General features: G+C 37.4%; 1 protein-coding gene and 1 pseudogene across 1 annotated transcript; one reads left to right on the plus strand and one right to left on the minus strand.

Annotated features, from left to right (window-relative positions):
- Positions 1–373: 373 nt before the first annotated feature.
- On the plus strand, positions 374–3,919 carry LOC120201698 (protein ALTERED PHOSPHATE STARVATION RESPONSE 1-like). Its single transcript, XM_039202263.1, has 6 exons — positions 374–547; positions 984–1,815; positions 2,200–2,381; positions 2,588–2,808; positions 2,912–3,242; positions 3,320–3,919. Exons 2-6 carry the CDS (start codon positions 1,029–1,031, stop codon positions 3,752–3,754), a joined length of 1,956 nt encoding a protein of 651 aa, XP_039058194.1. The 5' UTR covers positions 374–547; positions 984–1,028; the 3' UTR covers positions 3,755–3,919.
- A 239-nt stretch (positions 3,920–4,158) lies between these two features.
- On the minus strand, positions 4,159–11,689 carry LOC120201699 (annotated as a pseudogene).
- Positions 11,690–12,631: the final 942 nt, after the last annotated feature.

Below are 12,631 nucleotides of genomic sequence, written 5' to 3' on the forward strand. Positions count from 1 at the left end.
AGGTTTCTAATATGGAAAGATCCTTTTTTTTCTTTAATATTTTAGCTGTAGGAGAATATGGTTATATGGATTCAAACTTCCTTAAGCGTGCCTCGTCAGTGAGGTGAGATTTGGATAATTTAGATATTAAATTAACAAAAAGAGAGATCATGCTAAAATGTACCCTGGTATCATACTAAATTACGCGGCTACCCAGGAGACTAAAGTACGCAGTCAGCGACAGACGTGGACCTATTTGGAACAAAATAATAATAGCCCATACCTAAAAGGTGCTCATGCTAGCGTGGAAGGCAGGGTTCAGTGTGTTGATTAAAGGTAGCAAAAAATGCGCCAGCTCTCCCTCCCTCTGCTTTGGATGCTTTTGCTGTCTTTGGGCCTCGAGTCACTCTTCTTCTCTCTCTGGAAAAGCTAACCAAACAATATTTCTTTAAGCTTCCCTTTTACTGGGGAGTGTTTTTGCACCTTCCAACTCTTTTCAAACCATTTGCTCTCATTTCCCTTATGTTTCAAGCTTTGACATTTCTTTGATCTTTGTTTCATTCACAAGGTATATGGGTTCATTTTGTTTCAGCCATGATCATTTTGAAAGTTCTGATCTTTAGTTTATGGGTTTTGAAAGTTTGGATCCTTGGTTATAAAGATCATCACTTTGAAAACCTTGTTTGAATCCGTTTGCTATTAAGCAACACATTGTAGTTACGAGTACCATTTTGACATAGGGATTTTGCTGTTGTTTTGTTCATCTTCGAGATTTGTCTGCTTACTTTGCCATGACTCCTGTTATATTTGAAATCTTTGAAAATTCCCAGAAAAGGATTTCATATGTATGGGAACTACAAATTTGGGTTTTAGAAATTTGGTTGTGTTCTTGAATGTCTGATATGATCAGCCTTAGGAATAAGCTTGGATCTTACTTTCCTTTTTCTACATTATAAGAAGCGTTTAAGGCATTGAGAAATGAGTTTGCTTTTTGTGTATTGTAGGTTAAAGTAGAGAAAACATATACTTAAATGATCCCTGATTGAAGAATGGGCTGTGTTGCTTCGAGGATCGATAACGAAGGGAGGGTTCGGGTTTGTAAGGAGAGAAAGAAGCTTATGAAACAATTGGTGGGATTTAGAGGAGAATTTGCAGATGCTCAGTTGGCATATTTGAGGGCATTGAAGAACACTGGTGTGACTCTTAGACAGTTTACCGAGTCGGACTCGTTAGAACTTGATAATACCTCTTGTGTCCAGACATTGCCTCCCTCTCCGTCTTCTCCGTTGCATCCACCTCCGCCGCCACCTTCTTTTAGTCCTGATTTGAGAAAGCCTGGTGACAATCTTAAGGTAGAAGCTGCCAAAGAAGAAGGCACAGAGATCACTCTGGATGATTGTTCTACCCCACCACCTCCTACTGCAAGCTCATCATGGAACTATTGGGACCTTTTCGAGTCTAATTCACCTATCCATAATCCGAGACAGAGTGAAACGATAGAATCAGTTCAGGAGGAAAGTTGGGCAGAGAGTAAGATGGAGTTTGAGGATGAAGATCCAGGAGAGTTTGTCGAAAATACGACCATAAGTCCTCTCCCTGAGAGGCCCAACCCTAGGGAAATCGTCGATGATAGCTCGTCAATGATGAGCTGGTGCGATAAAGACTCTACAGATGTGTCCGTGCTAGTATCGAAGAACAAGAAGACTTTGGAGGGAATTACAAAGGAGCTGGATGACTACTTTTTGAAAGCATCAGCTGGTGGGAAGGAAATAGCTGTTTTTACAGACATTAATGTAGGAAACAATTCTCTTCCATGGAAACTCAATGAAAACAAAAGTAGGTAAACGGTTCGTTGTTATTAGTATCTTTTACCCTAAGTCTAATCGCTGCTGGAACTTTTATGGTAAAAGCTTGGATAGCAAGTTCTATCTGATGTAATCGGCTGCTTTAGCAAGCACTTACGATCTTCGACTTGTTATCACTTGCTATTTGCTTACTTGCCTTTGAAGTTGAACCGAAGGTGGAATTAGATTTGCCATCTTGCTTCTGTGCTTTTTGTTGTCTTGGCAATACGAATCACAGTGCAGGCCTTACGATGAATTCCGATGAATTTTTACTTTGATAAATTGATGTTTGATCTTGTAATAAGTTATTCGAGCATAAAATATTGTTGGCTGCATTGTGTTAATAATAAATATTCATTGTGTGTCCACACTATAGGGAAGAGGAGCAACTCTGCTAAGGTTTTTAGTGCATTGTCATGGAGCTGGTCTTCTAAGTCCCTTCAGCTTGCGAAAGATGATTTTCAGTGTGGATCTAGTGAGCCGTGCAAGCCTGGAGCTCATTGCATTACTCTCAATAAGCTATATTCGGCCGAGGAGAAGCTTTACAAGGAATTGAAGGTAAGAGTGATACATAGCCTAGTCCTTGCATTAATACATGAATAATTAGAATATATAATATTTGATTCTAATTTCTGCATCAAATTAGAATACAATACTTGAATAAGTTGCATGTATAATGACGATTTTATGACTATGCTTTGCGTCGGTCTCTATTTCATATTTGGTTCTGTTTTCTGTATTCTCATGGATAATGATTTTTGTAGGAGGAAGAAAATACCAAACTGGAGCTTGAAAAGAAATTTATGTTGCTGCAAAAGCAAGACGAAAACCATGACTGGACCAAGACCGAGAAAGTCCGATCGAGTGTTGAGAATCTGGAGAATGACATGACACGCCTGCAACATTCTATAAGTGCATCCTGTTCATCTATATTGGAGCTCATTGATGAGGAGCTTTATCCGCAGCTGGTCGCATTAACTTCGGGGTAAAATCTGGTTGCGATGCTGCATAATATTTAATCATGGTATATATTTTATGTGGTGTACAAGATTGAATTTACTCAAATTTGATAATCTTCCCGATTACAGTCTGATGGAGATGTGGAAAATGATGTACAAATCTCATATGTTCCAGAACCATATTTCACAGCAGTTGAATAATCTCACTGATAAAATAAGCATGGATCTGACTACTGAATCCCGCCGCCAGGCTACGGCTCAGCTTCAAACCGAGATTTCCTTTTGGTATTATAGCTTCTGTAAGCTCATAAAATCTCAGCAAGAGTACGTAAGAACACTCTATCGGTGGATCCAACTTACAGATTGCCTCGTAAACGACCAGCAGCAGAGTCATTACTTGTATGCAGTTCGTAGGCTCTCCGAAGAATGGCAGCATGGTTTTGTAAAATTACCTGATAAGGTAACTCGAGCAGCATTTTAGTTGACCCTCTATTCTATCATTTGGAGTTCTCTTTACTAATCTCCAGTGTCATGCAGGCGGCCTCAGAGACCGTTAAAAGCTTTCTGTTGGCAGTCGAATCTATAATCCAACAGCAGGCCGAAGAGCACAACCAGCAAAGAAAATTCGAGAAACTCGAGAAAAGGTTGCAGAAGGAGTTAATTTCACTGGCTGAGATGGAGAAAAAGGTCGAGGGCGATGTGAACTCCATGCTGAGCCCCAAGCATCCTTTATCGGTTAAGCGTGCGAAAACCGAAGTCTTAAAGAAGCGGGTTGATACAGAGAAGGCCAAACATCTAAACTCAGTCCAGGTAAGCAAGGCCATGATTTTAAACAGCTTGAAGACTAGCCTTCCCAACGTATTTCAGGCATTAATGGGACTCTCAAAAGCTTGTGTTCAAGTCTTTGAGGACGTTCACATCCGTTCACAGCCGGAAGAAACTCCCCAGACCTCGGAGAACTCGACAAACTGATTTTGATTGAACGGTGTTGAAATTGTATGAAATGTTTTGTGCCGGGATTTGTTGAGTCTAAGCAAAGGTCTTGCTATTCGAGATAATGATAAGTATGAGTTTGGACAGGTTTCAATCTTCAACATAGCACATTATCCATTTTGATGCAGGGCTTGTTTTCAAAGCTTCAACATGATCCAGCCACTATATCATATAAACAATATTTCCGATCGGATGATGTCACGAGGATTAATATATATATAAGAGGCATAATCGTTTATAATGTGTAAATTTTTTAATTTTATATTATACCTTTTTAGGATCGAATTGAGAGTTTTTGTTGGCCAAGAAACTAAGAGAAGCTTCATAATAGATTGGTGGAGTTATAATATATATATAACATGCATCTCAGTTTTCACCAGGAAATGCGAATCTTATACTGTCAATAAAGTCCGAACAAAGAATAAATAGAAAAGGCAAATTAAAACGGAACAACTTCAAAGGTAAACGTCAGCAACAGATCAGATCAATGCAACCTCGTTAGTTCCTCGACTCTCTTGGAAAGCTCCTCCACCGAAACATTGACCGCCTTCGAAATCTCCTCCATCTTACCACGGCTCAGGTCAAGGAACGATTCGATCAAATCACCGTCCAAAAAAATTTTCGCTTCTGCAGTTCTCTTTTCATTGTTGAATGATCTCCATTGTTCATGGCTCAACCCGCCAACACCCTTTATTACCTTTCTCAAGCTCGACTGCAGCTTCTCCAAAAAGATGTACTGTTCATGAGGAAGAGAAGCAACGACACCTATAACACCATTGACTGTGCCAAAAATGACTGTTGGGATTTGGCCCACATCAGAATCTGGGGATCGCATGACGAGAGAACCATGACGGAACCGATTGACAAATTCCCCAAGGTGGTACTCACCAACCACCTCAAGGCGTCCCCGTTCCTCATCAGTAGTTCCTTCACTATTCTTCCTGACCGTGAATAAGTTGAAGTTGTTTTCAGCCCCGAGATAAATGTCATCATCAAGAATCTCAACAGCTGACATCCAGTTGGCATTATAGTCACGAGCTCGTTCCTCAATTGCACCTTCTTCATGCTGAAAGCAAAGAAAGAAAGAAAAGATTGAAGAATTGGAAGAAAAACTTAACAGGGTGTGAAGACTAATTACTTACCTTGTAGATCAACAAGGAAATTGATTTCATTAAATCACCGACAACGATGAAATCACCACGAGTTTGTACATACAGGGCAAGTATGTGGCCATGATGTCCACATTCAGATTGGAATTCCCGGGTGCCATCCTCCCGAAGCATCCACTTGTAGAGTTGGATCTTTTGATTAATAGCAGCCAGTAGTTTGCCATTGAAAGCATTTAAAGTGTAAACCGCCCCCTTAGTTTCCTTCTCAGCAATAAGCTGTAGCTTCCCGTCTTCAACAACAAAAACCAATATACGGCCCTGTGAAGAAAGTGCAGGTTTGGAATTTCCCTTATTCGCATCAAAAGCTTGATTTAATACCCGATATTAGAAAAATGTAGAAAACAAGAGATTGCACCTTTGTAGGCTCATTTTCTTCTGGCAAAACATATGCAGTCCCCACACAGTAATATACATTGGTGTCATCCGAGAACGAACAGCTAAGTATGGAGCAACCATACTCAAAAGTATCAAGAGGGTAAGTCGAGATAAAGTCAAACGTTTGATCATCTATCAGGCGGATCAAATGCATTTCAGATTCATCGGCACTAGACTGGTTTTTCAAACTACATATTGCGAAGGTACGAGACTGTTCTTGATGGCAAATTCGACGTGCATGCTCACCAAGTGGGATAGTGCGGATATGAAGCTTTTGAATATCATCAATAGTGCCAATAGTAAGTTCTCCTTCTTTTGCAATTGCAAGGCTGGAGGAAAAAGACAGCTCGGTTAAAATAACATGGGCTAAATAAATACAGAACATCATATGAACCAATAAAATGACTAGGATATTCTTTCTTCCCAAATTAAAAAGCCGTTTCAAGCAAGAGAAAAAAAGAAGCATACCTGTCTGGGAAAGCAGCAGAGTTGAAAGGACACATATGACCGACTTCCTTCAGATTGACGTTGCTATACAGCAGTTTTTTGTTACTAACTATAAATGACAGTTGGCCTATCTGATGCAGCAAATACATGTGTGGAATTCTTGGAGGAGAATGTACAAAGCGTTATAGGTTGTGTCCCAAGAGAAACCTTTTTCCGATCTGTTAACTCACCATTACTCAAATTTAATTGGAAATTTAGAAGATGGCCATCTCCAAGGGCACACAGCAAGTAAGAGATCTGCAAAAAGGGCAAACAAAGCAGCAAATACATGTGTGGAATTCTTGGAGGAGAATGTACAAAGCGTTAACCTTTTTTTCCGATCTGTTAACTCACCATTACTCAAATTTAATTGGAAATTTAGAAGATGGCCATCTCCAAGGGCACACAGCAAGTAAGAGATCTGCAAAAAGGGCAAACAAACAAAGCTCTAAACATATTATGATAAAAATATTACACTACAATGTATGGTGTTGGGAACATAGAAACATAAATGCCAAATATCATAGTTCCAAGTGACAAACAGAGGTTTAATAGCAGTACTCTTAAATAGATCAGTTTAAAATGAATAATCACACATATCAGAAGAGACTCAAAATATATCAGCAAGATAAAAATAAAACTGAAGAAATATCAAATAAACTTGTACCCATTTAAACATATAAAAAGAGAAGCAAAATAAATCAGCAAGATAAGATTAAAGCTGAAGAAATATCAAATAACCCGTACCCCTTCAAAGGTGCAAAGAAGAACTGAACGAGGAATAATCTCTCCTCCCAATTGTTCCTTTGTGATGAGATTCAGGTGTGGGAGTGAAAATATCCTCACACTTATATCAGTCCACATTCCAACCGCAGCCAACTGGCTGGAGTTAGGGTTCTCACCGATGGGGTTAATGTCAAGACATGAGATTTCATACTCCAACTGCACATGTTTTACTTCTGTCAATTTGCCATCGTTGATTTCCAAATAAACCAAATGGCCACCCCCTGTTGCTAGTAAAATCTGTAATACAAAAACAATGAGAAGACTTACATAGGAAGTCCTTTATATTAGAGGTATTTGTTAAGGGTAGAAAATGCAAGAAGATATTAAATCAAACCTAAACATTCCATTCCAAAAGCCATATAAAAAGACAATTATTTGTTAGATTATAAAAAATAATAATTTGAACACCTACATACAAACCTAATATCCAATCTCAACATTAAACAATACAGGAAAAACTACCTGGGTAGCATTGGCAGTGGCGACATTGATCGAATACCCAGATGGCGCATTCCATTCATCCCGTAGCTCTCTAGATATTGAACTCACAAGCCTTACAGAGCTTGAAGTGACCTGCCATGAGGGTCATCAGTCAAGCATGAAGCACATATGGTTGTCTCTTGTTCCCATATGTAATGGGGTAAGAGGGAGGTAAGATAGTAGGCTGCCCTCAACACTAGGTTGAGAGCAGCTTCCGTAGGAGACCTCCGAATTATGAAATGCCCTCCATGGGACTCGATCCCACGACCTCAAGGCTAAAAACCTTATGCTCTACCAACTGAGCTGGATAGTCATCTCCATGAAGCACATATAATATGTATTTTTCATAATTACTGATCTAACCTTTAACTGGGCAAATAGCAAGACCCAGTGATCATCTCATAGAATTTTCTTTGTATAAGATTAGAATAAAAGCTAGATTATATAGATGCTAACACTGGAATAAATAAAAACAATAATATAGATGCTAACACTGGAATAAATAAAAACAATAATATAAGACGAACAAACTTCATCTACCGTATGCTCGTTCTCACTGCTGCCAATATGATGGCAAGCCTCACCTGTACAAGTTGATTGTAAACAGCATCATGGCAGAACAGAGTCTGCACTTGAGAATTAAACCCATCAATCTCAGTTTCTTCCAACTCATCCTCAAGATTCATAGCCAAAATACGTGTCTCGCTGATAAAACTGACAACCAGAAAGGTGTCAAATGGATCATCTGTAGAGGATCTCAACGACCACATTCCTTTCATACCTTGAAGTTCTACTGAGGCCTAACATGCATAAGTGAACTAAGATGTGAGCTGATGCAAGTATAAAATGGTAAACTTACTGAAGTGTAAAAGAATTCTATAAAACACAAAACAGACCTGTTCATTGATTCCTATTCCATTTCGAACTATGCGAAGAGAACCATCTTTATAAGCTCCAGAGCAAGTTACAACTTGACCCTGCCCTTGTCTCTCAAGGTCAACCACACAGAAGTCAACAATAGGCCCCAAATTGACATATGTGTCTAAAACTTCTACAAATGAACCTTTTGCATCAGGTTGTAGATTTAACTTTATCAACTGCATTAGTACAGCAAAACATAATGCCAAGGAAGAATGTTATTCACTTGAAAGGAAATACTAATTTAAAAGATGAGAGCAGAATGGTAGACTACGAGAAAGAGGTTTCTCTTTCTATTCTATTTGGGAATTTTTTATTATGAGGGGAGAAAGGGCCTGCGGATAAACATATGTATCACAAGGCCCCAGATTAAGTTTGTATTCCACATAATTATCAGCTTGTGATCCCTCACTTACCCCTCAGGACTTATCTTAGTAATAGTTTTGAATCAGGTTAAAATAGTACCCTGACTACCCTCAGAACTTACTCTAGTAATAATAACTCTGAATAAGGTTACACTGGTAATAGAGAAGAGTACGAAATATATGTACCTGTGAATCTCCATAGCTTGAGCCAATAAAGACAAATGCATTATCAAGATATGATATTGTGGAAGCAATAGAAGTTTCTCCCAAGAGTTCGATCTTGAGTCCAGTAACCCTGCAAGATGCACTAACTATATCTTAAGAAGGCCTAATTAGTGCATACTACTTTAAAACTAAAATCAAGCTTTGATACTGATATATATATATAATTCAGTCAATATTTTTTCTCCAAACTGTTCAACAATAACATTTGAAAAGAATAATTACAACATACTTTTCTTTCTCATGGGTAATGACCAGGAGGTGAAGAAGACCAGCATGATCGCCAAGCAAGTACCTAGAGCCATCAGCATCCACTCTTCCATAAGCTTTTGTAATTGACTAGTAGCCCACAAAAAAAAATCAGCAAGAGAGTGTCAACTCCACAAGAGTATTATCAACAATACTTAGAAAACTTATAAAAACGTAACAACAACTTGATAAGTGACCTACAGGTTTGATTGGAATTGCTTTGAATGTATTGGCACTACAATAGACAATCGTTTCTTCCCCAATAATAAGAACACCACAGAGAGGTGGGGGTACAGGGATGAGCAAATCAGCTCCATTGTCAAGATTGTTTTGGGACCATGGTCCCTCAACAAAATCCTTCTCCTTTAAAGCAACCTCATATGTTTTAACATGGCGTGCATCTTTGTTATCCTGTAAGAAAGAGCATAATAGAAGGGAAAACATAAGGTTAATTCTGTGTATTTCTAAGTAAACCTTAGCATATGAAATAAATGCTAGAGAACTAGATCATTACCGATAAGTATAACTGAATGATACAATCCTAATGACTCAAGCGTAATGGCATGCAAAACCACTCTTTCTTTAGTAATTTTAACTATGTTTTCCAAAAGATTTTAGCTCAATGATACATCAATAAATTATTTTTATGTCTAAACTAAGAAGAAAAATTAGGAAGAGTGAGAGGGAGTGTCCACAAGTCCACAATATGTATTTGCAAGGAAAATGGAGACCTGGTATAGAACTACAATTGTAGGCTTTAAGCAACCGTAAAGAAACTTGATATCCAAAACTTGAAGTTCCTCAAGCCTGAAAGATAGGGAGAAATCATAAGTACCAAGGAAATTGCATTGAAACGGTATCTGGTGCATATTTAATTGAACATAACATCAAGTAATATAAACAGCTAGGCGTATAATGAAAAAATAAGCCACAACTAAACTGTAGCTAATCAATGAAAACTAGATCATTGAAGCAAAATTTAAGCAGTATGTAACAAAAAGAGAGTACATTATTCACTCTGAGTTCAAACTTAGTACAACGACCAATCTATTCAATTATTCAAAAAGAATCTTGATTTGTCAGAATGATTGAAGAAGAGGAAAGAAGATTCACCTAATATTAAATGCTTCTTTGAGTTGCCCTTTATTATCGAAAGGAATAACCTGAGACAACAACAACAAAAAACATAGTGCACAACATTTTCTGGAAATGCAAATAGTGTACAAAAAAATATATAGACCTGCTGGTGGAATTGAACCAGCCAGTGTTCATACCTTAAACAACCCATCATACAGATGAAGTCCAATTAACCTACAATCAGGATCTATTATGCCAATCTGCATAGAATGCAAAGAAGTGGAGGGAATCAATGATTCTTGATGGAGAGTTTGACGAAAATTATGTTAAACAACTTTGCAGTGTTGAGAAACATTTGCACCCACAACAGGTATCAGTTTCCTATGATCAAAAATTACCTGTCCATTGTCTGTGGGGCGACCAATACGGTCTGAAACATCCCCCATTGCTCTGCAGGTAATAGCACATGGTCTAAGTGGCAATATGTTTACTAAAAAAAACACCCCACGAATTCTGATAGACATCATCATGGCAAATTGCATCACTAAAAGACTTATAGCCAAGATTGTAAGGAAAATAATAAAAAGAAATACAATGCAGAAAGACAAGATAAAATTCCCCACAGCTTTATACAAGGTACAGACAACCTCTGTCTACTTCATCAAACAATGCAGGTTGTAAGCAGCAGAATAAGAGAAATTGTGTCGAAGTGAAGGGAAAATGTTAACAAATATGTCAAATAATAAAGGTATTAGAGAGGAATTTCCAACAGATATTAGTAGAAACAAAATCATAAATAATCGAAAAAACAAACAACTAAGGCTCATATTTAAAAAAAATAATAAACTAAAATCAAGTTTCCACGGGTGCAACCAATGTGAGCTTGATACTAAAAGCCTAGAACTGATTGTTCGAGGCAGAATGAGTGCAGCAATAAAAAGTATGCACACATCAAGTCAGACAATCCAACAGATGAGAAAAAATAAGTCTGACAGATGAGCAAAACAACAAAATGAAAATAAGTACTGTGTATGCATATTCTTGTTTAAACCTTGTAATAAGCTCAGATGTCTCAGCATCCCATTGAAGGACACAGAATTTGTATCGTTCGGTTGCAATAAATAGAAAATCCTGCATTTCACCCTGTAAGGTATCACGAAAAATATATCATTAAATCACAAATTATCAAATTATCAAATTAAGTCCGAAGAATATGTATAATAATTATAATAAAGACATTACATGAGGACGGAAAAGTTCAAGTGTAGCAATTCTTCCATATATTGGCACATCTAACATAGGCTGCAACACAAGGCAAGACATAATAATCATTTCTAAATTCAAATTGAAAATAAATATGAAATCCCACTAATTGTCGTATCAAATTCCATCAAAATATGCACCTGTAATCCTTGCTGGGTAAGCAAACTGATTTCAATACGAGTACATTTCCTGCAAGCAAGCAATCAGAAGAAAAATTAATTGTACGAATACTAAAATATACCTAAAAGAAATTGTTCGACTATGTTAAACCCTAACACTTCTATGATAAAAAAATTATGTAAGTTGGGGCAAATACATAATAATCAAATAGAAAAATAAAATTGCGTACGCAACAATGAGATTAAGCTCTTGATGACTGGTGAAGTTGCCAACGCAAGAGTGGGTAACGTTCGTGGGCTTGTGAGCCGTTACGACGTAGTTCCATACACTCATCTTCTTTTTGTCTTCGGATCTCTATAACAAAGCGTGAAGCAAGTGTATCGCAACTGAGTTTATTTATTTTTTGTTTTTTTATTTTATTTTTCTGGAAGTATTGCGAAGCTTTTAGCCTTCTGGCTTCTGGTGTGGTGGCTTCGCTTTGTTGTTGAAGAAATGCTTGCTGCTGATGGAGCTTAAGAGCCTCGGTGTACAAGTGTAAAGGGTATTAAGGTAACACCGCATGGCTTAATTGCTAGCTTTAGTAGTTTTCTCCGCAGTTTTTCTCGAAAAATCATCGGTGATCGGTATATTTATCGATCTAACATCGGTAAGATTATATTTTTTGATCTAACACCCTTAGCAGTAAAGTGCGCCTCCTGAACCGCGCTATATGCTGATTTGACACCACATAGAGTAAAGCGCGCCCCCTGCACCGCACTATATGCTGATATGGGATACACGTGGGTATAGCGCGGATCAGAGGCGACGCCTTACCTGTGTATCTGCTACGCGTTAGAAAGGCGCGCTCCCTGCTACGCGTTAGAAAGGCGCGCTCCCTGCCCCGCACTATATGTTTAATTACCCCCATACTCCGACGCTTCACACCCTAATCCTCCCTATAAATAACCTCATCATTAATCATTTTCATCACATCAAATTCTCTTAATTTTTTTCAACTTCTCTCAAATACTCTTATATTATCTGTTTAAGGTATATTTTATTATATTTTTAATATTTTGTATTTAATTTATTTAAGTATTTTAATTTATTTAATATTTTACTTATATAATCTTTTTGTAGATATATAATGGAAGGCGGTCTACTTCACTTGGATGAAAATTATATATCTCGACATTTTGCTAATACGATAACATTTTAACGTTTTAATTTAATTTAAATTATTAGTAATAATTTGTTGATTTATTTAATACATGATTATTAGATTAATAATTAATTTTTGTAATTATTTATTTTTAGGAGAATGGTCGTGTATTAGATCCTTTTATTAGAAACATTAAGTTAGTGAT

This window comes from Hibiscus syriacus, unplaced genomic scaffold, assembly GCF_006381635.1.
Source record: "Hibiscus syriacus cultivar Baekdansim isolate YM2019G1 unplaced genomic scaffold, ASM638163v2 tig00007895_pilon, whole genome shotgun sequence".
Classification (NCBI taxonomy): domain Eukaryota; kingdom Viridiplantae; phylum Streptophyta; class Magnoliopsida; order Malvales; family Malvaceae; genus Hibiscus; species Hibiscus syriacus.

What these genes read in the sequence shown, in the direction of transcription:
- LOC120201698 (XM_039202263.1), top strand. Translation starts at nt 1,029, where the DNA reads ATGGGCTGTGTTGCTTCGAGGATCGATAACGAAGGGAGGGTTCGGGTT. An exon ending in CTGGTCGCATTAACTTCGGG is followed by an intron (nt 2,809 to 2,911) that starts GTAAAATCTGGT and finishes TCCCGATTACAG; the next exon opens with TCTGATGGAGATGTGGAAAA. An exon ending in TTGTAAAATTACCTGATAAG is followed by an intron (nt 3,243 to 3,319) that starts GTAACTCGAGCA and finishes AGTGTCATGCAG; the next exon opens with GCGGCCTCAGAGACCGTTAA.